The sequence below is a fragment of the Sceloporus occidentalis genome, unplaced genomic scaffold (assembly GCF_023333645.1).
Source record: "Sceloporus occidentalis isolate IW3139 unplaced genomic scaffold, rSceOcc1.0.p SCAF_3, whole genome shotgun sequence".
NCBI lineage: Eukaryota > Metazoa > Chordata > Lepidosauria > Squamata > Phrynosomatidae > Sceloporus > Sceloporus occidentalis.
In genome coordinates, this window is record NW_028316983.1 from 120,372,639 (window position 1) to 120,399,764 (window position 27,126).

At 42.9% G+C, this 27,126-nt stretch overlaps 1 protein-coding gene across 3 annotated transcripts; it reads left to right on the forward strand.

The window, feature by feature from the left end:
- On the forward strand, nucleotides 1-26,677 carry KIAA0040 (KIAA0040 ortholog). 3 transcript variants are annotated; one of them, XM_089515972.1, is made up of 5 exons: nucleotides 15-100; nucleotides 6,136-6,299; nucleotides 20,601-20,700; nucleotides 24,031-24,155; nucleotides 25,387-26,677. In XM_089515972.1, exons 4-5 carry the CDS (start codon nucleotides 24,076-24,078, stop codon nucleotides 25,838-25,840), a joined length of 534 nt encoding a protein of 177 aa, XP_089372098.1. In that variant the 5' UTR covers nucleotides 15-100; nucleotides 6,136-6,299; nucleotides 20,601-20,700; nucleotides 24,031-24,075; the 3' UTR covers nucleotides 25,841-26,677. The 3 variants fall into 3 exon arrangements, with proteins under 3 accessions (XP_089372096.1, XP_089372099.1, XP_089372098.1); XM_089515970.1 differs by lacking the exon at nucleotides 6,136-6,299 and having other exon boundaries at nucleotides 1-100; XM_089515973.1 differs by lacking the exons at nucleotides 6,136-6,299; nucleotides 24,031-24,155 and having other exon boundaries at nucleotides 1-100.
- Nucleotides 26,678-27,126: the final 449 nt, after the last annotated feature.

A 27,126-nucleotide genomic window follows, 5' to 3' on the forward strand; every position in this document is an offset into this window, starting at 1 on the left:
GCGGGAAGGGAAGGAAGGAAGGAGGAAGGGGGAAGGAAGGGCCACTCCAGCCAGCCTCTCTCCGCCTGGAAACTTGATCGCAGCCCCGCAGGAGCCAGAGGTAAGAGGGCCCTGGGCCCTGGTCCAAGCCAGGCTGGAGGGGGGGCTCCTGGGGCTTCTTGGCTGGGAAAGTTGGACCCTTCTTTCCCAGGATCCCCCAGACAGAGGCAAGGGCTGGGCTGCCTGGAGGTAACTGGAGGGGGCTTCCATTCCTTTCCCATTTATGGCCACGCTAAGATCAACCCTCTCCTGGGGGTCCTCTTGGCAAGGTTTCCTCGGAGGGGCTTTTTGCCTTCTTCCCCTGAGGCTGAGAGAGTGTGACTTCTTGGGCAGAGCCTTCAGAGCCATCTTGCCAATGGCTCTGGGATGACATTGGCCAGCTCTTTTAATATCCTTGGATGTCGTTCCTCTGGTCCTGGAGACTCCCCCCCAGAACGTGGCCCTGAAGCCAAGGACGTGTGTGTTGTGTGTCTTCACGTCCAAGGCATGGCTGAGAGGCTGAGAGAGTGTGACCTGGGCAAGGTCCCCAAAGTCGTCGCCAAAGCTGCCACCAGGCTGGTTTCCTCCCCTCCTCGTAAACCAGGTTCCCAAGCCTTAAGTGCGGCTCCGAAATACATTTTCCCAGAGGATAGTATTAGTAGTAGTAGTAGTAGTAGCCCGTAGGCGAGCCTCCCTGGCCAGGGGCAGTCTGCCTCTGAGGAGTCCCCTTCCGGGCAAAATGAGCAGCAGCCCTGGAAAAGGCTTGACAGGGCTCCCCGTTTCCTTCCCCGAGACGGCGCCCAGCAGCCTGTTCTTGGGGCTCCCAGAAGAGGAGAGAGAGAGAAGTTGCTGGACATTGGGGGGCTTTTAGGAAGCACACCTTTGGAAGCAATAGAGCTACAGAGAAAGAAAAGGCGGGAAATGGCCCTTACTTTGACTGGAGCAAGAGAGAGTAGTTACAGAGAGATGAATGCAAGAGTTTAGAAAGGATGAGGCGGGGAGGACAAAATGGTGTTACTTGGAAGGTGTAGGCTCTTTGTCAGTCAAAAAGGGGCAGATCTGAAAAGTATTGGTATTATTAGATAAGATCCATTGAGTAGGAGGGGAGTTGGCCACCTTGAGTCCCTATAATGGGAGAAAAGCGGGATATGCAATAATAATAATAATAATAATAATAATAATAATAATAGTAGTAACAATTGCCTGTTACAGACTGCCAAAATAAAGCTGCTTGGGGTCTCTTTGGAGGTATGCTGTTTAAATGATGCATGCAGCCTAAGAATCTGGAAGCTGCACCAAAGCTGCCCTCCAGTGCTTAGGAATGGAGTGTGGTTTTGGTGCGACCTCCGGACTCTTAGGACCCATCCATCATTTAAAGAGCATACCTCCAAAGAGACCCCAAGCAGCTTTATTTTGGCAGTCTGTAACAGGCCAATAATACTCTAGATGGAGGGGGACTGAAGTGAGTATCTTCTGGAACCTTTCTGGGTTTAATAGCAAATTGGTTATAGTCCCTTCTAGGTCATAAAGTATGTATTTATACGTCGGTCGATTTTTATGCCCCTTTCCCAGCAGACTATTTGTTCTCACAGTATCTATAGACTCTTTATCCCCAGACTCAACCTTCCACAGTTTGAAAATATCATATGTGTGTGTGTGTGTGTGTGTGTGTATTCCAAAAAAGCAAACTTTGATTTTGTATAAGGAACACCATTTTACTACACCACTTAGGCCTAGTGTCTACTTACAGATACAAGACAAATGATCTGTGACAGTCCTGTTAAATGCAACAGTGTAATAAATTAGTGTTCCTTATATAAAATAGCAAAATCAAGGTTTGCTTTTTTGGTGTGTGTGTGTATATACAGACACACACACACACACACACACATATATATATATATAGAGAGAGAGAGAGAGAGTTAATGTTTCCAAGCCCTGGAAGGTTGAATCTGTGGTTAGTGGGCCAACTGTACTGTACTTGCTCAAAGGAAGATCTCTGTGCTAAAGGTGGAGGCAAGGTAATAAGAGGCCCAGTGTGACGTAGTGGTTTGAGCACTGGACTAAAACTCAGCCAAGGTTTGAATCCCCGCTTGGCTGTTGAACTCACTGGATGACCTTGGGCAAGTCTCACTTTCTCAGCATTAAGAGGAGGGCCATGGCAAGCCCTCTTTGACCAGTTCTTGCCAAGAAAACTCCATGATAGCATCACCTTAGGGTTACCATAAGTCAGAAACAACTTGAAGGCACACAGCAACAAAGGTCCAAAGCACACAGCGGAAGTAACACAGTTTGGGGTCGCTTTAACTGCCCTGTCAGAGAACTGTGGTGCCACAATAAACTACAGTTTCCAGGATTCCCTAGCACTGAGCCAGGGCAGTTAAAGCGGTCTCAAACTGGATTATTTCTGCAGTGTGTTTTGGACAGTCCCTTTCCCTTTCTTCAAGAGAGTAGAGACAGTTTTGTTGGCTCTCCAACTCTTGCTCACTTAAAAAATGGGAGCCCTTTTACCATTTTGGATCTTGTAGGCCTAAATACACTAAAGCAGTGGTTCTAAACCTTTGGTCCTCTGGATACCTTGGACTTGATCTCCCAGAATCCCTTCCCATTAGTTGTGTTTGCTTGGTCTTCTGGGAATTGAAGTCTGAAACATCAGGAAGACCGAAGGTTGAGAACCACTGTCATAAAGGCACCAGATCCCATCTGATCTTGAAAGCTAAACAGGGTCAACTCTGGATAGTAATTGGATGGGAGGCCACCAATGAATAAGGTGCTGTAGACTATATTTCAAAGGAACTGGCAAAACCACCACTGAATATTTGTTGCCTAAGAAAATCTTATGAAATTCATGGGGCTGCCATAGACAGGCAGCTTGAAGGCATCCCAATCACAAACACACACACAGGACATACGCAAGCTTACTTATGGAGTGCAGCACTCCTAAACAAGAGCATTCCTCAGAGGACAAGCATCTGAAAACCCTCTAGCAGAGCCAGAGCAAACCTTGAGGAAGAATCTTTGGCTGAGTAGCCAAATACCCATCAAAACGTCATGGCATTGTTTATGAACACTGTCATTTCCCCTCAGGGGGCTTGGAACAGGGTTGGAGCAAAGAGATCTGTTGAAAAATCAAATTGTCTACCCTTAAGGAATTAGACATGTGCTTGCCAAAAAATGTTTACATTTCCAAATCTTCTCCAGGGAGAGGGCACACAGGTCCATAATGTTTGTTTTAGTGTTTGTCTGCACTGGTTATTTTGCAGTCTGATCCTTAAACCACTTTACTTAAAAGCTGGGCTCGTGAAAAATTACTTTGTGGACTGTAACACTTGGATTTCTCAATGGAGCGCTAGCCAAAAAAGTAACTTTTCAATGCTCTTTGGGAGAGCAATGGTATGTGCAGAAAAATCTTTCTTGTAGGTGCTGACAATGCTGGTCTTGTATCCTTTCCCTTTCTCAGCCTAACCATACTCATTTAGCATCAGTCTCCCACTGTTTGGCTCAGGTGCCTTTTCTAAATAAGTCAAGAGTGGAGTGGTCAGTCTAGACATGGCTTTAAGTACATATTTAGAGTGTCCTCATATTTTTGCTCACAAATAGCAGCCCTCTCTGTGTGCTTTTCTGGGTGTGATCTGAAGTGGGGGAAAGAGTTATCACTCCTCCCTTCCTGTCCCCCCCATCTCTAGCCCTGACACCTCTCACTTCTCCATTTAAAACAAATCACCCATGCTTGGCGCTAGTGTGAGGAATATAGTTCTGCACAGTCACCTGATACTTTATGCTAGATCTAGTGCCTCGGGCTGTGCATAAGATTAATGAAGGGACAAGATGTAATCCTTACACCCTTAAAAAACATCTTCACTTTTGAAATTAGCTGTGGCTGGGCTGGTTCTTTGGGGATCCCCAGTGATAAACGCCACACTACAGGATAGTGTAGTTCCTTTGAGCTGAAAGGAGGCAGACATAACTACAGTGGGCCCTTGGGATCCTCTGGTTTGGTTCTAGGACGCCCCACCCCCATGTTATGGATGCCAAAATCCATGGATGATCAAGTTCCATTACATACAATGGCATAGTAAAATGCTGTTCCTTATATAAAATGTCAAGATCAAATTTTGCTTTTTGGAATTTATACATTTTAAAAGTATTTTCAAAACAGTGGATGCGCGAATCCGTTAAAAAATCCATGGATACAGAGGACTCACAATAATTAATAGAAAGCTAAACTGAACTGTTTTTAGAAAGCCCCACTAAATGATTAAATCCCCCCTCCCCATAGTCAAGTTAAATTCTTTGACTATATCCGCACAGCAGAAATAACACAATTTGGCACCACTTTAACTGCTGTGCCTCAATGCTGTGGAATTCTGGGAATTGTCCTCTGATGGGACACCAGAGCAAAACACTATCCTATAGTGTGTCCACCAAACTACAATTCCCAGAATTCCATAGCTTTGAGCCATGGCAGTTAAAGTGGTCCAAAACTGGGATGTTCCTGCCATGTCGGAGCACTTCTGTGATCAGAATAGTTCCGTGAAGGAGGTGGGAATTGGAGGCAGATTTGTTCATTATTTATTTTCAGTGTTTTTATCTTGCCTTTCAGGCACACACAGTCAAGAGGCTGACAAATTGGGGTCATACTTATCAAATTTGCAGATGATACCCAATTAGGAGGAGTAGCAAATACCCCAGAGGACAGGATCAAAATTCAAAATGACCTGAATAGACTACAAAGCTGGGCCAAAGCTAACAAAATGAACTTAAACAGGGAGAAATGTAAGGTACTGCACTTAGGGTAGAAAAATGAAATGCACAGATATAGGATGGGGGACACCTGGCTGAATGAAACTACGTGTGAAAGGGATCTAGGAGTCCAAGTAGACCACAAGTTGAACATGAGTCAACAGTGCGACATGGCAGCTAAAAAGGCCAATGCAATTTTAGGCTGCATCAATAAAAGTATAGTGTCTAGATCAAGGGAAGCAATAGTCCCACTCTATTCTGCTTTGGTCAGGCCCCACCTGGAATATTGTGTCCAGGTCTGGGCACCACAATTAAAAAAGGATGTGGAGAAACTGGAGCATGTCCAAAGGAGGGCGACTAAAATGGTGAAGGGTCTGGAAAGCATACCCTATGAGGAATGATTTAGGAAGCTGGGGATGTTTAGCCTGGAGAAGAGAATGTTAAGAGGTTATATGATAGCCCTGTTTAAATACTTGAAGGGATGTCATATTGAGGAGGGATAGGGTTGCCATCCCTGAGGACCTCGAAACCAGGAAAAATGTAGGACAAGGTTTAAATATGTAGGACTTTTTTTTCCCTTTTTTTAATTTCCTGGCCAGGAAATTTAAAAAAAAAAAGGCCCTACATTTTTAAACCTTGTCCAAGGCCTCGCTGGGGCCTGGGAGACAGCGTCTCCCAAGCCCCATCCAGGCCTCGGAGGACTCCGCAATCGCGGAGCCGCTTCCAGGGCCTGGCCGGGGCCTGGGAGACAGCATCTCCCAAGCCGCGGCCAGGCCTGGGAGGACTCCGCGATCGCAGAGCCGCCTCCAGGGCCTCGCTGGGGGGGGAATCCTGGGGGCGGGGCCAAACCAGGGCGGGACCGTGCGGACCCGCCCCAAATCAGGAAAGTCCCGCCCCCAGGCAGGATATGGCAACCCTAAGGAGGGAGCAAGCTTGTTTTCTGCTGCTCCAGAGAACAGGATCCAGAACAATGAATGCAAACTGCAGGAAAAGAGATTCCACCTAAACATTAGGAGGAACTTCTTGACAGTAAGGGCTGTTTGACATTGGAACACACTCCTTCCTCGGAGTGTAGTGGAGTCTCCTTCCTTAGAGGTCTTTAAACAGAGGCTGGATGGCCATCTGTCACAGGGGATGCTTTCATTGAGATTTCCTACATGGCAGGGGGTTGGACTGGATGGCCCTTGTGGTCTCTTCCAACTCTACGATTCTATAATTCTGTGAAATCACACATTTAAAATAATACTGAAACTGTAATCAAGAAATTAAAATACACTTGAAAATCAGTGTAGAGTCCTGGAGAAACAACCAGATCAGGATCAGCGTCACTAATAAATTTGTTTTGTTTTGTTTTCTGTTTAAATGGCTTCCTAGGATGGTATTCCACGGAGGACTCTTTCTTCGTGCATATGCTTTTCCTGCTTAGCAAAAGCCAAGGTTACCAGTGAACAAGGGGAAAATGATCTGGCCTGCTCCTGTGCCTTTAAGCCGTAGTTGAGTCTGCATTAATCAGCAAGAGGACTTCTCATGGCATGGATGTAAGCATCTGTTATGTTTCTCAAATAAATCAGTTTCCTGCTTTATTTGCAAAAGTTGCATATATCCATGCCCATGGGCACCCATACCCATATCTTGCCCCTAACCCCAAGCTACCCCAACTGCTTCCCTTTTATATATACCTTTCAACAATTATGTGGATTCTTTGTTGCCTCCTCCTCTGTTGTTATTATAATGTGTGGCTTATTATTACAGTGTTTGATAGTTCTTCAAATCTGTTTAGCCCCAGGGCTATGGCTGTTGGTACAGGTGAGGGCAGCCAATTGTAGGCTTCCAGTTCCCATTAATGGCAGAAAATTTCTATGAATTTCTGAGAGGAATGCAGAGAGGACTTTGAAATGCAGTTTTTGTCATCGTAGAACAAAGGTGGGAATAATGTAGCCCTCCAGATGTTATTGGACTGCAACTGCCAGCCATCACAGTCAGCACATGCAACATTAATCTGGGGACAGCACTTTGCATACCCCTGCCATAGAGAAAAATGATACACTTGCAAATACAAGTGTGGGAGACTCAGTGAGGCCTGACAAGCCATAAAGCCAGGCAGGATGGGTGAGGCAGGGCTGCCAATCTCCAGAGACTTCCAACATCTGGTGACAAAATTCATTGCATGCAAATCTTACCACTGATATGAAGAGAACAAGCGTGAGAGAGCTCTTTCAGAGTACCTTTAACTGTACCATTATCTATATTTATTAAATTATTTGCAGGGCATTAAATCCCATGCAAATTAAATCTTGCATTTAACCAAGTATTGCTGTAGGGCCCACAGTTATGTAAAGTGTTCTTAAGGCCAACTGCAGTGTCATCCTATATATAACTACTCAAAAGTGTTGTTGTGTGCCTTCAGGTCATTTCTGACTTATGGTGACCAAAGGAACCTATCACAGGGTTTTCTTGCCAAGATTGGTTGCGGGAGGAGGACTGCCATTGCCTTCTTCTGAGGCTGAGAGAATGTGACCTGCCTAAGGTCACCCAATGGGTTTCTATGGCTGAGAGGGGATTTGAATGGTGTCCAGAGTCATAGTCCAATGCTCAACTCACTGTACCACACTGGCTGTTGCTCAAAGGTGAGCCCCAATGAATTCAGTGGAGCTTACTCACAGGTAAGGAGTAGACAGTTCACAGGTGGAAGCTTATGCATTATGAGAAAAGACTTAGGGAGCTGGGTATGTTTAGCCTGGAAAAGAGATGGTTAAGAAGTGATATGATAGCCCTGTTTAAATATTTGAAGGGGTGTCACATTAAGGATGGAGCAAACTTGTTTTCTGCTACTCCAGAGACTAGAACATGGGCCAATGGATGTAAGCTACAGGAAAAGAAATTCCAGCTCAACATTACAAATAACTTCCTGACAATAAGGGCTGATTGACAGTGGCACACACTTCTTCAGAGAGTGGTGGAGTCTCCTTCCTTGGAGGTCTTAAAGCAGAGGTTGGATGGCCATCTCTCACAGGGGATGCTTTGATTGAGAGTTCCTGCATGGCAGGGGGTTGGACTGGATGGCCCTCCCACTAGTGAGATCCTGTGGGAAAACGGGAATTAAACGAGATTTAAAACAAAGAAAATCTGGAAATGCCCAAAGTTTATCAGATGACATCGCAGTTAATGTGAAATAACGTGAAGTTAATCTGAACGCAAAGCAGAGAAAACCAGCAGCTTTTTACTTTTGGAACAACCCGAAAGTAAAAAAGCTGCTGGTTTTCTCTGCTTTGCGTTCAGATTAACTTCATATTATTTCACTTGGGCAGTCCCCTAATGTGATAAACTCCCTGAATTTGCAAGTTTTGTTTAAATTTGAATGTAATTTAAATCTGGTTTAACTCCCGTTTTCCCACAGGATCTCGCTAGTGTGATAAACTCCTATCAGATGTTGGAACATGTTAGACCTACTCTTTCCTAAGATATCTTGTTCTTAACTGAGATCTCTCAGGAAAAGTCCATTGGAACCTTCACAGTTCTACATCAAAGCTACCCAGTCAGTGTCTCCACCCCATTCAGTATTCCTGCATTTGGACTAACTTCAAAATCCATTCCACAAGAATCACAGAATCTTAGGCCTGTTACAGACAGCCAAAATAAAGCTGCTTCGAGTCACAGTGGAGGTATGGTGTTTCAATGATGCATGCGTCCTAAAAGTCCAGAAGTTGCACCAAAGCCACGCTCCAGCCCTAAGGACTGGAGTGTGGCTTTGGTGTGGCTTCTGGATTCTTAGGACGCATGCATCATTGAAACACCATACCTCCACTGTGACTCGAAGCAGCTTTATTTTGGCTGTCTGTAACAGGCCTTAGATTTGTAGGGGACCACAAGGGCTGGCTAGTCCAAATCCCACCATGCAGGAATACAACTAAAGCATTCCTGGAAGATACCTATTCGATATCTGTTTAAAGATGGAGCGTCCACCAACTTTCCCCTGCCAGACATTTCATACATTAAAGGTGTGCCTTCTAATATTCAGGTGGAATCTCTTAACACCCCGCTGATGTCTTACAAACTCAGGACCATGGCTTCCTTGATTGTATCCACCTATATTAGGGTCTTTCTCTTTTTCCTATTGCCTTCTTTTCCAGTTAATTATGTCATCTCATGATACCTCCATAGTATGATCTCCTCTGTTTAATCATGTTGGCTGCAAATGAGAGTTCAGGCTTGAATTGCTCTTGCTCCCATTTATTTGGTTTTTTGAGCAGTCCTTGATATTCATAGAACTCTCCTCCAGCACCACATTGTAAATTAGTTGATTTCTTTCTGTCAGCTTTATTCGCTGTCTACTTTTACATTCACACACATAAATTAGAAATACTATGGTATTTATGATTATCGTGATTTTGGTGTAATGTATCTTCAGGGTCTTATCTAGTTCCTTCATAGCTGCCCTTCCAAGTTTTAGTCTTCTGATTTCTTGAGTACAATTTTAATTAAAGGCTGAAACTCTTTACATTTGGGTATTTTGTGTAATGATCTGGGTGCCAGCCAATCTCCTGGTGGCAATAAAATTCTGTATATTTTCATTACTCAGAATTTCAGCATCTTATTTTGCAACAGAGATATTGTCTGAACAAGAGCTTTCTTTGCTGAAAGAAAGAGAATGATAAATGTATACCACAAAGATATAATCAGCAGAGAGATTCACAAGTATACCCTTGCAGATACTCCTACTCATGCCTGGCTAGTGATGTAAACTCTGTCTCATTAATTCCTCTTGCCTGCAGCCAAATATTTGGCTGTTTTCTTGAAATCTGTGTGTCACTCCCAACCTGCCTCACCTCTGCAGTTCCTGCCCCTCTTTACCTCTCATAGAATCATAGAATCATAGAGTTGGAAGAGACCGCAAGGGCCATCCAGTCCAACCCCCTGCCATGCAGGAATTCTCAATCAAAGCATCCCCAACAGATGGCCATCCAGCCTCTGCTTAAAGACCTCCAAGGAAGGAGACTCCACTACATTCCGAGAGAACACTCTGCCACAGTGGTGGATCATGGAAGAACTGAAGCCATGGCATGTCCACTTCTTTAGCTGCTGGCTAGGGGATTCTGAGAGTTGTAGTCCCAAAGCAACACTTCCACTTTACACAAGTAATGTTTTTCAATGTTTCCAGAAGACACAAATAACTTTCTCAGTTATTATTCCAAAATGTAATTTCCACTGAGCACCCTCACTGGGAAATTTGGAAGTTGTAGCCCCCAAAAGTAAATTTTCAAAGCTATGAACCAAGAACAGGAACTCTTCCAAAAGTCACAGCAGTCTACATAGTGAGAGGCAGGAGGGATGGAGGGCAGTTTTTGTGTAACTCCTTCTAAAAGGTGTCCTCAGGCTCTTCTTCCCAATGAAATGATAGTCTTCTCTTACTTCCTCCCCCACATAATAGGATATTATTTTCTTGCCTTTATTCAGTTCCTTTCCTAGCACCATCATCTTTCTGATATCAAGGCTGGCTCCACAGGGATCCCTGCCTCAAAAGTGCTCAAGCGTGCCATCATTTTTGTTACGCATTTAACATTGTGCTTCCAGAGAGAAATGGTTCCTGTCACCATTTCTTCCTCTCTAACAGATATTTGTTTTGATACAAAAAGAGGGTAAAGTGGTGGCCAAAGTGCAGGAGAGACCCAGCACTGCTCTTTGGCTCATGTGAAACTCTTTTGCCGGCCCTTTAACCACCTCCTCCCTGCTGTTCTCTAAGCAGTGAGCAGCTCAGTAACTGATGGCCACATCTGCTTCTGTTTGTTCTGCTCCATTCTGCAGGTTTCTAGGGTTAGGTCAGGCACCAGGCTCTGTGTCTCCATCCCAGGAACTGGCACTGCAGTGATTTCAAATTGCTCTTTTTGAAATTGCTCTTTTTGAGGCATCCTTTCTCAGCCTGGTAGCTACCAGATGTTTGGGTCTAGACTTGACTAGGGCTGCTAGAAGCTGTAGGCCAAAATATCAGGAGGTCACCAGATCAGGAAAGGCTACTTTCAAGGTTATTGTAGCTAAAATTCCAAATCCTGATTGCATAAGATGTTCTTCCTCCAGTATTGTGGCACAAGAAGATAAAAATCTGTTGCTTTCTTCTCCTGTGCTACCTACTCTTGCATGTCACCAGGTGTTTTTTCTACCCCTTCTCTCCCTCACCTGCAGAAAGTGGGAGGAAGTCCCACAAACTTCGTGGAGTTATTTCTGAGTAAGTATGTATAGGATTACTGCTCAGGTTCACAAAGCCAAGGGCTGAAGCAACAAAGCCATTGTTGCTTCTGCCCAGCCTTCTGCTCCCAATAAGCCTCAAAGCCAAGGTGAAATCCAGATTTTCATCTACCATTTTAGAAGTATGCCAAAGTTAGGATTCTTTTTAACAATTATGTTGTATAATTTTTTAGTTCTCATTTTGTACCCCTTGCCAGTTATATCATTCCACCTAGGTTTTGGTACTTTGACCTTAGGGTAGACCTCCTGCCGGATGCTTCATTCTCCTCAAGAACCTCTTCCCACCTCAACCTGCAACATGGCAAGGCCTTTCTGCTGGCCTCTCCATGCCCCTGGCTCTTTTTCAACCTCAGGATACTCCACACCATCAGAGATTGGACATGCAAATGCAAAACACACTGTTCACAGCACGTTCCTAGGTAGGGCAAACATGACTTACATTGTTGATTTTAAAAATGGAATTGCTCTATTGGCAATTCATCATCCTAGCCAGCAGATGCACTTTCTGGCTGCCAAAATGTAAATACTCATAGAACTCAAGTTTTCCACTGGTTACATTCCTTGACGTTATAAACATCTTGGAGTTGGGGCACAGTTTTCACACAATTTTTCTGCAGTTTAGTCATTTTCCTTTCCTAATCCAAAAGTGCCAGCACGTTTAATGTTTTAAAGGCAAGAAGGTGAAGCTTCTTCACATTCTAAAATTATGTCTTTCCTCCTGCAAAAAAGGGGAGGGGGGAGGCAGGGTGTTCCCACTTAGCCTTGATCCTGCACCAGATGCTGGAAACAGAGAAATTTAGAAGAGGGACCTTTTCCTAGCATGGATATGGGATCAGGAAGAAGAAGAAGAAGAAGTAATAATAGCAGTGGGCAGGTTGGCAGAATAATAGCAGTGGGCAGGTTGGCAGTAGACATTACTGGAGCTAGTTATATCTTGATGATTGGCCAAATATAACAGAACAATGTTGAAAGGACATAAAATTTCAAACATAAAAATAGATTAAAAACAGGATAAAAGTGCAACTGAAACCCAATAATACACAAAGAACTGAAAATCATTGGTGAGAGAAAGAAATTTACTTCTCAAAGTAAATTTGGAATTTTTTTTTAGTCCCACTAGTCAAACAGTTTTAGAAACAATAGAGATCCTTCAAAATGAGTTTACCAGAATGAAATATGGAGATGGGCATGCATATCAGGAGCAACAATTCTCATTTCTTAACACCTTTACCTGCCTGAGAGCTTTCTTTGCCGCCCATTTTAATTTTAAAGGGGGGAGTGACTTCCACCTTTCATTTTTGATTATATGGAAAATTTAATTAGTTTTACATTTCAGCTGTAGGCTTTTAAAAATTGTTTTTATCAAAGGCACCAGATCCCTTCTGATCTTGGAAGCTAATCTGGGTCGTCCCTGGTTAGAACTTGGATGGGAGACGGTCAACAAATACCAGGTGCTGCAGGCCATACTGGCAAAACTGCCTCTGAGTATTCCTTGCCTAAAAACAAGGCCATGAAGTTACCATAAGTAGAGAGATGACTTGAAGATGTAGGCGCACACATACACACTTGAAAACCTACAGATGGTTACGGAGACAGAAGCAAGAGTACTGGCCATAGCTCCATACCCATAAAATTGAGTGGGGCTGCTCAGCTTGAGGTTCAGAGCTTTGATGTGTTTCTGGAAGATACACACCATATAGACAGTGGAGATTAATGTTTCTCTATACAGGAACCCTCCTAGAACACTACCGCCCTTCTCCCCTTCCTGTAAACACCCTGTTAAAAGGCCAACAAAAGGTCTGTGTGCTATATCAATTGTGGCACGCTGTTTTTTGCTGTGGGAAAACTGAACACTAAGAAAAGGGCTGCTCAGGGTTAAGAGGCAAGACAAATAGGAAGAGGTGGGAGGAGATGTTGCTGGCACTTATTCCTGGAACTCTTTGCTTATAAACTGATCATTGGATTTTCTGCCGGATCTGTTTGTTTGACCTCCCATATTAGGAAATAGGCCATTTATTAATTCCGTACTGTTTTTTAAAAATGACATAGACAAATAGAACAATGGATAATTTCCCCCTGCTGCTACATCTATTCTTTTCTTTTTGATGCAAATGAATATTCTTTTTAATATTCAGTTTTACAGTGCCCTCTAGTATCCACTAGGATTTGGTTCCATGACTGTCCATAGATACCAAAATCCATGGGTGCTCAAATCCCATTAAACACAATGGGGTAGTAAAATGGTATCCCTTATATAAACTGGCAAAATTAAGGTTTGCTATTGGAAATTCTCTCATATATATATATATATATTCAAGCTGTGGATGATTGAATTCATGGATATGGAGGGCCAACTGTATTAGCTTACCTGCAATATCAACCCAAAATATCAACACAAAGGGAGACATATGAATACCTCACTATTTCTTGGGGCGGGGAGATGGCTTCAATATGTCTTATTCGTTTTACGAAAATATGTGCGTGAAGTATTATAAACTGGGACTTCTCAGCATCAACTAGGAAAGAATGTATCTATTCAAATTGTTAGTGGAATATGTCTTTTTACTTTGAATGTGAGCCCCTTTCTGCCCAGTTTTGAAAATGTTCACCTGTTGGAGCTTCTTTAAACAAGGGGGCCAAAAAGGACATATTTGAGATGGTATTGGAACTATAACAAATGATATAAATAATTATTTTAAGCAGTAGGAAAAGATAGTTGTTTTGAGCTTAGGATGCATATAGTCTCTCTAGTAGTTCCAGGAACAGAAAATGAGATACCTGGCTGCACTGTAAATCTCAGTGGCTAAAATTGTTAGCCACTGGTAGTGCTTCAAAGGATATGTTGAGAGCTGCTGTTACATATTACAAGGGATGGTTAGAGAACTCTCCCCTTTCAATTTAATTCCAGAAATGGATTTTGAACTCTTGGATTGATAATTTTTTATAAAACATTTTTTCTCTTACTCATTGATAATATTAGGCTCTACATTTCTAGCTGCAGTCTCCAGATGCTATAGATGCTGTTTATTTGGATTTCAACAAAGTAGTTGATAGTCTCCCATGATATTTTTAATTAGCAAACTGTGGAATAGAGGTTAACATTGTCAGATGGATCCATAATTGGTTGGAAAACCATATTCAAAGAACAATAATTGATGCATTTTGGACCTTCCAGGCACTTCTTGAGATTGAATTTTCATTTGCTGTTATAAAGTTTATTGTCCCAGATTAGAGAGATCCTTTTGGAGAGCTTCATATACTGTTTTGGCTCTTCCTACCCTAAATCATGTAGTACACTTCAATACTCTCACTAAACTCCATCTCTTGAGTGGCAATAATCTGTACATCTCAAGCATGCAGATGGATAGCTTTTGCTTTTGCTTTTGAGAGTTTTGTTTTCAGTCCTTTACATAACATACACCCACAGTTTTTGTTTTCAGTGTGACAGAGGGGTAGATATGTTAGTAGACCTCGTACCCATCTTTGCATTCACTTAAGAGCATATTATGTTTTTTCCCCTTTGCTTGATATATTAATTATATTTTATTACTTTTGTAATATTTCTTATTTTGTTATTATTTTATCTTCATGGTAGTCATGGTCGATTGCTTCAAACAGTGGCATTGGTGGCACTTTTTATAATGTATTGTATTTTGTGTGTTTGCTGTTTTGTAAAAGCAGACATGCATATTGGCAAGCGGGTCCTTCTGAATTTTGCCTGTCTTGAGTCTTTCCACCTTAATAATTGTTCCAGAATCCCTGGAAGCTGGTATGAAATTGCTTCTTATACAACTATTTATACATGCTTGCTGCTTATTTTGTTTTGTATTCATTCCACTTTAAAAATATCAATAACAATGTACAGTGAAAACACCAGGGTACCAAATCTGTGTTTACAGTAGGTGTTTTCCATGATTGTCTCAGGTCACTAGTTAAGGTGGTCAGGCTCTGGTCAGGCCCCACCTAGAATATTGTGTCCAGTTCTGGGCACCACAATTCAGAAAGGACATTGAGAAACTGGAGCGTGTCCAAAGGAGGGTGACAAAAATGGTGAAGGGTCTGGAAACCATGCCCTATGAGGAACGACTTAGGGAGCTGGGGATGTTTAGCCTGGAGAAAAGAAGGTTAAGAGGTGATATGATAGCCCTGTTTAAATATTTGAAAGGATGTCATATTGAAGAGGGAGCAAGCTTGTTCTCTGCTGCTCCAGAGAACAGGACCCGGAACAATGGATGCAAGCTACAGGAAAAGAGATTCCACCTGAACATTAGGAGGAACTTCCTGACAGTAAGGGCTGTTCGACAGTGGAATGCACTCCCTCGGAGGGTGATAGAGTCTCCTTCCTTGGAGGTCTTTAAACAGAGGCTGGATGGCCATCTGTCAGGGATGCTTTGAATTGGATTTCCTGCATGGCAGGGGGTTGGACTGGATGGCCCTAGTGGTCTCTTCCAACTCTACGATTCTATGATTCTATGATTCTAAGGTGTTGCACTTTCAGATTATCTGCCTTCTTTCTCCAGTACACAACCTTGCTTTCATCACTAGCTTTTAATTTTTGCTGATGTTGACTTCCATTAGGAAGCTTTACACATGAAAAAGGTTCATCAGATTACTTCCTCATTGTATTTTGTATCCTTTTGTTTAGTGCAGTTATACAAAAACAGAACAGAAGACTTAACCAGACAGACAACAGACTTAAAAGCACCCTGGGGGTTTCTTGAAGGTATGAAGTGTAGTCATCTTCAGCTTGGTACCTTGTCATGCATCCCTTGTAGTTAACCTATACTCACAGAACCATTGGACCCCAGGTGCCATGTATGATGTTTAACCAAAGATAGTCCGAAGAGAAATCTAATCTGATTGTTCTTCACGTGGCTCTTTAGAAGGTTTTCCAAACCTTCCCTTCTAAGTTTCCAAACTTTTTCTCCAGTGTTAAGAGAGGGAGAAGCTTTATAAACTGGAAATGAATGTTGTTGCTGTTTTGTTTTCATTTTATTTGGCAGTACTGAATGAGTTCAAGAGGCAGTTTACTTGGAGAAGGAGGCCGTTGTGCTTCAGGCAAAGAAAACAGGACAGAAAGGGGTTCCGTTCTTGGCTATGCCTAAAACCTCCTGAGCAATCGCAGGCAAGTCACATGCTCCTTGTGCTTTAACTCAGATTCCCAGCTGTATTAATGGGGGGGGGGGGGCGCCTTGGCACAGCCTTTGAGACATCCTTTGTCTATTTAGGCGTCCGAGCTGTTCTCAATGACCTCAAGTAACATCTGATCATTTCCAGTCCCAGAATGGGGAGATGACCTCTTGTTAACAAAATAGGCTCCCAATAGCCATGTGGGCTTAAGGATCTTGGCTTTATATACTGTATGTTTCTAGTTTGCTGGATTACATATTGAAACATTAATTACTAGTACAGTTGTTCTCACCTAAGGTTATAGCTATTGTAAAGGAGGGTTATGATAAGAACATGTGAGTCTAAGTTAAAGAAAATGTGTTATGTCCAAAACCTTTTAAAATCAATGGGACAAATTGCTATTGGTAACTGCCATAAAGTTGACTTCGACTTATGGTGACCCTTTGAATGAAAGACCTCCAAGTCACCTTGTCATCAATAGCCTTGCTCAGGTCTTGCAGACTCAAGGCCATTGTTTCCTTGATTGAGAATATTCCATCTGGAATATAGCCTTCCTCTTTTCTTACTGTCTTCTACCTTACCAACCATTGTTGTCTTTTCTAGTGAGTCATGTCTTCTCATGATATGTCTAAAGTACAAAAGTCTCCATTTAGTCATCTTGGCTTCATGCTTGATTTGCTCTTTGTTGTTAGCTATCCCTGAGTTGACTCCGACTCATGACCACCCTGCGGATGAGAAATTTCTAAGACTCCCTATCCTCCACTGCTCTGCTCAGGCCCTGCAAACCCATATCTGTCACCTCCTTGATTGAGTCCATCCATCTGGCATGCAGTCTTCTCCTCATTCTTCTACTCTCCACCTTTCCTAGCATTATTGTTTTTTTCTAGTGATCCAGGCATTCTCATTATGTGGCCTACGTACAACAGCCTCAATTTAATCATCTTAGGTGGGATACAGACCGCCCAAGAAGGGCAGTCTGCCACCACCCTGGTTTGCTGCGTAAGGGAGCCGCAGCAGACAAACTGCGCGGCTCCCTTGCACAACAAAAAGAAACCACAAAAAGCGGGTTCTTTCTGTGGTGCCATTATGATGCCGCAAGGCGCCAATGGCGCACTTGCGGTGTCACAAAGGCGCCGGGACATGCGGACACTATGCACCCGTCACGTCAAAATGGCAGCGCCCGTATGTACAGGGTGTCGCCATTTTGACATCCTCGTCACATGCAAGGGGCGAGTTGCGTTTGGAAGCACCACCCCTTGCACGTCACGACGGCGCCCCATAGGACCCGTCTATCCAGCACCCTAGCTTCCAAGGAGAAAGCTATTTGAGGACCCATTTACAGTGTGCCTGCATTATAGGCTGGCGCGCTTTACACGGACTTGAGCATATGCGCTCAAGCTGTGGGGAGCGCGCGCGGCACAAGGGGCGGCACGTCCCATTCCAATGAATGGGGTGCACACCCATGGCGCCCCGCAGGCTCCCGCACCGCCGCACACGAGCCCCATTCAAATGAATGGGGCTCCAGCATAGGCGGAATTTGCCTTACGCTGGGGGGTCTGGAATGGATCCCCCGCGTAAGGCAAGGGCCCATTGTATTTATCTTTTAGCTGTCCATGGTATTCTAAGCACTCTTCTCTAGCACCACATCTAGAATGCTTCCTTTACTGTCCCTACATGGGGATGATGGGGAATACAATGACCTGGGCAATTCTGACTCTAGTACTCAGTTGTATATCTTTACTCTTCAGGCTCTTTTCTAGTTCTTTCATAGCTGCCCTACCCATTCCTAGTCTTCTTCTTATTTCTTGACTGCAGTCACCAATCTAATCAATATTTGATCCTAGGCAGGGAAATTCTTTGACTATTTCAATTAGTATCTGCTTTCAATATTTATTTTCTGACAAGTCCATCAAATATAGTAAAAAGTCCCAATTTGTTGCTCTCTTTTTCACCATAAACTCTACACCCTTTTATACATTTTCTTTCGTTCCAACCATTTTGTAAAAATTATCTTTAAGGTCATAACACAGAATGTATGTCAGAACCTTAGACCACAGTCTCCCCATTGTTCTATTTATGTACTATATCCAAAGTTCTGAGCTCATTTTACCATACATTCCTTAATTTGTTCATGATTTTCTTCCCGAAATTGGATGGTGTGCTCCATTATCCAGCACATACTTACAGTATGATCCCTAGTGCTTCTTCTGTTGCTGAACCCAGCTTGGATAGCTGGCATTTCTCCCTCCATATGTAGTAAAAGTCTTTGTTTTAGAAATTTTGAACCTCACTTTGCTTTCATAAGAAATTAATGCAATGGTCCTGTGGTTACTGCAATTCCTCGTATCCACTTTCTTGAAGACTGGAGTGTACACAGGGTAATTCTCTTGTTTTCATTGAATTTGATGACCTAATCATATCCAGGAATGCAGAGAATGCATTTGCAATGAGACACATTGTTTCTGATAGACTTGTGAGGTGAGGCTGTGCAGAAGGTTAACACACCCCATTCCTAAAGTACCAAAAAACCTCTTTATGAGTGGGAAACAAATGTGCATTTACATTAGGGGTACGACTTAGGGTAAGGGGCAAGAAGTATGTCTTTGTATGTCCCTTATTTTCAGAACCCTATCGCCAACACCTACGACTCCTCAAACGCTTTCATCAGCACTGTTTATGCACAATTCTAAATATACACTGGACTATGTGACGAATGTTGCTGTCCTTGAGCAAGCAGGAATCACCAGCATTGAGGCCATGCTATTGGGGACGCAGCTGCGCTGGGCAGGACAGGTTTTTAGGATGAAGGACCATCACCTCCCAAAAATAGTATTCTACGGTGAACTCACCACGGGTCAGCGTAAGAGGGGTGCTCCAAAGAAGAGATACAAAGACTCCCTGAAACAACATCTCAGGCTCAGCCAAATTGATCACCAACAATGGCCCGCCCTGGCCTCGCATCAGGAGGCATGGAGACGCACTATCCACGATGCGGCAGCCTTTTTCGAAAACTCACGCCGAACGAGTCTCAAAGAGAAACAACAGCACAGAAAGAACGACAACTCAGAAACATCACCCAAGGAGACTTTCTGCTGTGCTTTCTGCAACCAGACTTGTTTATCTCGGATTGGTCTTTTTAGTCATCAGCACGCTTGTAGAAAGTGCGGGATGAGTCCTTCCTGAATCTTCGTTCGTGAAGAAAAGCCAGAGAGAGAGAGAGATTTTCAGAACACATGCGATTATTTATCTGGAGCTTCATTTCTGGTTTGTGTTGAGCTGATGGATACATTGTCATGTATATGGGTGATTGCATTCTGGGTTGCAGTACTTGGATGGGAGGATGATGGAGATCAGAATCAAACATCAGGAAGGCTACAAATGCCTATCTCTGTTCAGTATGATAAAGTGAAAAGATAAAATAAAAATGAAACCACATGGATACCAATCTGCCATGTATCCACATTCATGTGCTACAGCTGACACCTAATTGTTGTGCTCTTGGGTTTCCACATGTTATCTTTTATTGTCACTGAAATTATGGAAATGGCATGTGATCACTATGGTAATCATGTTCCTATTGGAACGTGAGCATGACCTTGTTGCTTCAGAGAGAGTTCCAGCTAGTTCGGCATTCTCTTCCCAGCAAGAGCTAGCTCGCAAAACTTGTAAGCAAAATATCTCGGTGATGGTAATTCCTTCTTGTTTATTCCTGAAATCTAATATCTATTCTAATAATCCCAAAATCTGCATTTGAACATTGAGTTTTCAATTAGCAATCATGGCTAATAGCGCTTAATTCACCTGTCTTCCATGATTTTGTCTACTATAGAGTTTCTGAAAAGCTGCCTTAATCAGCACCCAGCCCTGGGACCCCTTCAGAGAGGCTAAGCAGCCAAATGTCTACTTCCTTTCCTCTACTTTGCTTCTGAGGTCCCAGCCATTGTGCTGGATGGAATTCAGTGGAACCATTTTGTAACAACACAACAATACCTTCTAGCCATCCTTACAGAGAACCTTGTATAATTGTGGGAGATTGAGATCGAGACCCATACCCCCACTCTCCGAAGGCACCTGCATATCTATATTAGTCCCGGAAGTAAGAATAAAACATGATTCAGACAAGTCAGTAGCAAAATGGCATATGGTTTGGCAACCACAAGAAGTGATGCAACAATGAGCAACACTTTCAGTACTGTTTTTAGTAAGCTAAAGCGCATTCAAGTAAGCCTGAGCCGTGTGTGGGTCATAGGAAGTGCAAATACCAAAGATGTTTGTTCTGCTGCCATCTCTTTATGCCATCTGGGCCACCACCCCATTGCTATTCCTGAAAGCATTCTCTGACCCTGTGTGGTCCAGGACACTTTAAACAGCATGTGAAAAAAACAGTTAACACATACAGAAATACATAACTTGTGTATTAAGCAAGCCCTTTGGTGCATTTTGGTTAAGTCTGTAACCTTCTTTCCCAGATAGAGAAACCAGTTCTGCATGTTTACAGGACAGCTGTCTACAGCACTGACTGGAAACCACTGACATCCCACCTCTTACTCCACCTAGAAGTTCTTCAAGGTATTAAAATTTTATTCTACTTACTTTCCCTGCCACTTAAAGTGTGACAGACATAAATATATGCCTAGATAACTAAATGATCATACCGTTCAACATTTCACAGATGGAAACCAGGACCTATGAGAGTGGGATCAAAAGGGTGTGGCAAGGGCAAAGGTTATTAATGGAAAACAATACAAAAAACTTTAAGTAGGGAAACCATGGAATTTATGTACTGAGTTAAGGAAAGCTGGGCAAGGGGGCAGGCTGAATCATAAATAGAATCCTATTAATGATAGGGAGTATATATACAACATGATTAAAAATAAATACCATATACAGTTGGACCTCCACATTTGCGACTTTGACTTTTGCAAATTTGATTATTTGCTGTGTTGATTAGTACATTCTCTCTAGGACCTTCTAGGTGCTTCAACACAATGCTGCCAGAGGTTGACTATAGAGTTGCACTGGAGAACCTTGAAGTTCCTGGAGAAAACACTTCTCTAGGTATTGGTAGGTCCTCCAGCATGATTCTGTGATCAACCTCTGGCAGATGTTAACCATAGAGGTGCCCTAGAGGACCTGGAGATACCTAGGGAGGTGTTCTCTCAGGTAAAAAGAATAGTGGCTTTTTATTTGCATTTTTTCCACATTCACAGGGGTCCTTCAGCCCTAACTCTAGCAAAGGTGGAGGGTCCACCGTAATACATTATTGTAAAATCACAATGCCTTATCAGACATGTTCAGAATTACAGCTTCCTCCCAGATCCATTATCACAATAATGAATTCTGTGTTCACACCCACCCCCTCTGCCCAGTGCTCATGGATAAATCAGATCAGTTCCCTGCATTTACCTAGGAGTAGTCCCACTGAATTTATTGGGGCTTACTTCAGAGTAGATAGGTTTATCATTGCATTGTAAATGTAAAAGAAACAATGTGCTGCAGGAAAAAAAATAATAACCAGTAAATCATTCTTGAGTGTACTCAAACAAAAATCCACCAAACAGTGATACTTTACTGGCCAACAAAAATGCACAATATACTTGTTGCAAGCTTTTGAAGCTCTACTGGCTTCTTCATCAGGCAAGATGTTACATACCAAGCAGGAGAAAAATTAGAGATATTAGTAAGATGCCTGCATTTTGTTGTTTCTGTCCTTAGTTAAGATGGTATGGGAAGGGGAATCCTGATGAGTGAGCAAGCTGGCTGGGACCTTCAACCAAGGTAAAACATTTTTTTCTCTCAAATTTGGTCTGGATTGGCATGTTTTACCTCAAAACCTAACAAAATGTTCCTGATGCAAAAACATGGAGACTTCTTGAGGAATCCATTATCCTCTGCCTACAAAGAGACCTATGGCCTCACAGAAATTGAGACATATTGGGTTGCAAAAGAGGAGTCCCTGTTTATATGCAAATAGAGTTTAAATAGGAGGGGTTAACCTGCTAAAGATACCCTCCCCATACCATCTTAACTAAGGACAGAAACAACAAAATGCAGGCATCTTACTAACATCTCTAAAAAAAAAATCTGTTTGGTATGTAACATCTTGCCTGATGAAGAAGCCAGTGGAGCTTTGAAAGCTTGCAAAAAGTGTATTGTGCATTTTGGTTGGCCAACAAAAGGAATTACTGGTGGATTTTTGTTTGAATTTACTCAGTGGCCAACACAGCAACCCCCTGCATGTTTTAACAATAATTAAACAATTTATGGTGTTAAAATGATATTGTATAATGAATTCTAATTCATTAAATCACTATATACAATACTAATGAAGAAGTACATAAAAGATATACATCCACGTTTAGGTTTCGGGATGTGGGAAGTCATGTATATAATTGGGGGGGCAGAATAAGGTTTTATTTTGTTGGTTTGTGGTGTTTTAGTATGTTTTTTGTGAAAACTCAATAAAGTGTGTGTGTGTGTACGCGCGCATTTTAAAAAAACTACAGTTGCTGCTCTGTTTTTGCAGACTTCAGATCCACATGCTCACTTATTCACAAGGAGCAAATGGGGAGGGTTAAATGGGCCCCCATTCAAGTCTACGAGTTTTGGTTTTTGTGGAGAGGAGGGGTCCCAAACAGATCCCCCATGAAAATGGAAGGCTGACTGTCTATACAAACTTTAAAAACAGCACCGCACAGCATTAAAAGCCCAGTCTTAGTCAGTTTGTAAAGCCTAGTGGCACAAAAATGTTTTGACCTGCGCTCTTGGCCTCCCTAGGAAGGAAGTTCCAAAGTCGGGGAGCAGAAAACAAGCCTGAGAATGAAGTGAGACAGAGAGAAGGGCCTCTTCTCAAGAACTAGCTAGGAGTAACATATTACTTGTAATTTTTTACTAGCAAGTCACGTATTTTGGCAACTTAGTACATTTTTGGTGATATGTCAAATACAGTAATCTCTCCTGATTTGCGGGGGATCCATTCTGGACCCCCCACCCCGTGAATCAGAAAAAACGCAAATATTCAAAGCACACTGGTTACAATGGGTGTGTGCTCCTGTGCATGGCACTGTGGGCACTCCTCAGGCACACACATCATTTTATCCCTCCCTGCTTGCTGTCTGTGAAGAAGTGAGACCACAGATTCCAAGTCCGCAAACGGGGAGAGGGACGAGTTTACTTTGTCATTTTTGTTACACTTACAGTAATAAGCTAAAAATATATATATTTTTTTTGCCTTTTAAGTTTTCTTTTCTCTCTCTCTCTTTCTCTCTCTCTCTCTTTCTTTCTTTCTTTTCCTGCCTGTTATGGCCAGGGCTGTAATTCACTGTTTTTTACTATAACATTATGGGGCTTCCATCTCATCTCTGTGCGTGTTTCTGCCTCAGTTCAAAGAATAGGAGGGCCACCTCATGGGTGGCAACTTGTGGAAACCTTCCCTGTGGGATGTTGTGCAGGTATTCAGGAGCAGAGGAGCCAGCAGCAAAGCAGGGGAAGGGGAGAGAGAGAGATGGGGGAGCAGACTGAAAATATTATCTAAACTAGAACGTAGGTTTACCTGGATTTTAAAAAAGGTTTTAAACAATTATCCAGGCTTTGCCTACTTCTTCCATTTTTCCCAAATGAAGGGGTCTGTTCCTGCTGCCAGAAAAAAAAAAAGAGAGAGAATTGGTGTGAGCACATGCAGGAGTAGGCATCAGGGAGCTGCTACAAATACTAGTACAGGGCACACACCAAGACAGGTGGCATTGCTGTGAGCCACAAGAAAGAGTTCAGGGGAGTAGGGGTATTTCTCTGTACATCCTTTCAGGTATGAGAAGATAATGGATTAAGTGAGTGAGTGCTTCTGCCCCAAACTTCTGTATATATCTATAACTGATCTGCTCTATTGTTACGTCTGTGTAGGTGAATGGCATGCGGGATTCCAGAGAAGGCTGTTAACTCAGGATTATGATGAGCAGAGACAGTGGGGATCTGAGAGAACTTTCCTGCATTTACCAGTGGCACAGTAGTGGCAGCAATGATAACATGTTAGTAACAAGTATTTCAGCAAGCCATTTTCTGGACTGAAGGAACAATAATTGACCCCAGGTGATCAAAGTACAGTCGCCACTCCAAGTCCACAGACTTGAAATTCACGGACTTGAAAATCTGTGGAGGGGCAACCGCCATTAACCACAATGGGGCGTGCACCCCATTCAAGCCTATGGAGCTTGAATATGCATAAGTTTTTGATCCCCCACAAGTTCCAAGGGGCAACCGTAATAACTAGTTCTTTTCTTACAGGTAATATTTCAGGTTCTGAATCCAGCTTTGAGGTCCACAAAAGGGCAACATATTTCCCCCCGGGGGATATATCAGCATGCGCCATGGACTCCCTGCTTCTGCTTTCAACCACCATTCCATTTCTGTCCCTAAAATCCTGTGGAATAACACATACGTTGTTTTGCCATGTCAATGTGGTGGTGAGTGGGAAAGGCCTGCCACTGTCATTTCCTCCTGCTCAAATGCTGCTTGGAATGGCCTTCCGCATCATGGGCTTGTGCTGTCCAGGGGCATTTTAAGAAGACATAAGCACCTTCAGCAGTAACAAATTAAAACAGCAAGGACTGCTTCCCTTCCTCTGAAACTTACCTCCTCCCTTCAAAATAGAGAAGAAGGAAATTGATCCTCCCTGTCCTGAAATTTAGAATTTCCAAACTACAGCCCAACATTATTTTTATATGTACCTTTACTCACAAGAGGGGCATACTTTAAACTATAGGTGAAGCCGTGCTTTTCAAATCTCTGAAAGCTGAGACCCACTTCTTTGTATTCTAACTGATAGCCCAATTCTTCTCATTTCTCAAAATACTTGCTGTAACGAAATTTTCCTGTTGCCCTCTGGAACTTCTGGAACACAGTCCTCTCTTGGACTTACCGTATTTTCAGGCGTATAAGACAACCCCAACTTTTTAAATAAAAATCTAGGGTTTAGCCTATACTCACCATATAAGGCTACCCTCCTCCTGAGTAGCATGGCAACCAGCCGTGCACGCGCGCGCTGGCTTCTGAGGGGCCCCCGAAGGCCCCTCAGAAGCCGGCGCGAGGCTGCCAGCCTCCCAGGCCTCCGGAGGCCTGAGAGGCCAGCAGCCCCAGAGCGCGCGCGCCGGCCTCTGAGGGGCCTCCAAAGGCCCTATATTATTTAGGACCATTATCAGTTAGCTAAAATTGCTATAGAAATGTTCTTAAGTAAACAGTCATGTGTTTCTATCTTTTCAGAGACTATTTGGAGACGTTTGCATACCCTTCAAAACCTGGCAAGATCTACAAAAAAAGTTCCTGCTGTAAGCTTCAGCAGTCAAGGGAAGTGTCCTCAACCTCCCACCAGCCACTTTTTCAGACTGTGAGGGCCAGTATGGAACAGATCAGCAACTTTTTCAACTCCATCTGGACTTTCATCCTCTCTAAGCATCAGGAGGGCATCTACAACACCATCTGCCTGGCTGTGGTTCTGGGGTTGCCTGCCCTGGTCCTCCTCATTGGCATTTTTATATGTTGCCACTGTTGTTTCTGTGGCCAGCAGCAAAAGAACAATGGCAGCTACAGCAGGAGAAGTCCCCCCCAGGGGAAGAAAAGAATTAAGATGATGAGGAAGAAGAAAGAAGAGGATCTGTGGATATCAGCCCAGCCCAAGCTGCTCCTGTTAGAAAAGAGGCCCTCCTTGCTGGCCTAAAGAAAGAGGTGTGGGCAAGAGCAATTCCCCTCCTCCTACCAGGGTCTCGTAGCAGTTCAGGCCAAGGGCATATCATGTTGGCTGTGTCCTTCTGAAGGACAAGCACAGCTTCCTTTTAAAAAGCTTCTGAAAAGAAATGCTCTCAGGATTGTGCTGGGAAGCTTCTAGCTAGGCCCAGTACAAAAGCACTGCTAACTGAACCTGGCCAGAATGAACTAACACCCATTTCAGCTTATGTACGAGTACAGAGTTGCCAGCACCTTTTGCATTACAGATAGACCTCTGTGGTCTCAGGCTGAAAGATGCATATGCTCTTACAAACTTTGCACTGACACCATTATGTGCACTAGAAAGCAACACTGTCATATACACATATAAACATTTCATTGTCATATGCACACCCATACAAATCATGTTGCTTCCAGATGAGTAAGCTTAAAGTAATTTTATATGGACAGTAGCACAGGTGGCTTTAAAAGGTGATTTGAGGAAACCATGGATGTCTTGATAACTAAATTGAATCTATAGCTTCAGAATTCAGAAGGCCTCGGAATTCCAGGTGCAGGGGAACGAGCAATTTTGTACCTTTGTACCCTGGGTTTGTGGGTTTCCTGGGAGTGTTGAAGCCATGGGGGGAAACAGCCTTTTTGTTTGTTTGTTGCTGTTGCTTAGATGAAACATAAATTTTCAGAAAAAGTAAAAATTTCAATATTGACACCCTCTACAGATTGAAAGTCACTTTGTCGCTGTAAGAATATGAAATAGACATTATATGTAAATAGGTTTATAAAATTATTATTTTTGATATATTAAAAATACAGTTTATTCAAAGTATAATTACAGATTGACCTTTTTTTAAAAAAATTGTTATAAGTAGAGCTGCATTCTGAACTGCAAGTAGTAGTCCTCCATAGTCTCAAGCAGACATAACACATTCATTTCTCTAAAAAGAACAGAGAAAGGGAAGCTGAAACTAGAAGTACTGATCTAATCGTGTACATAATTTTACATAGTTTATCATCTTTTGTAGTTTTTAGAAATTATATTGATACAGCCCCCGTAGTCCATAATCCAGTTTTTCATTTTTTTTCCAGAAAAAAGACTGAAGGGGAAGGGGGGGCTTTTCCCCCTGATTTCTTCCTGTGGTCTTCATATCTCTAGATGCCTCCATCTGACCATTATTGGAAAGAGAGAGTTTTGCTAAATGGACCCATGATCTGATCTAGCAAGGACTGTTTAATAAGAAGGTCCCTTCATTAGGAAATCTTGAAGCTGAATATTACAAA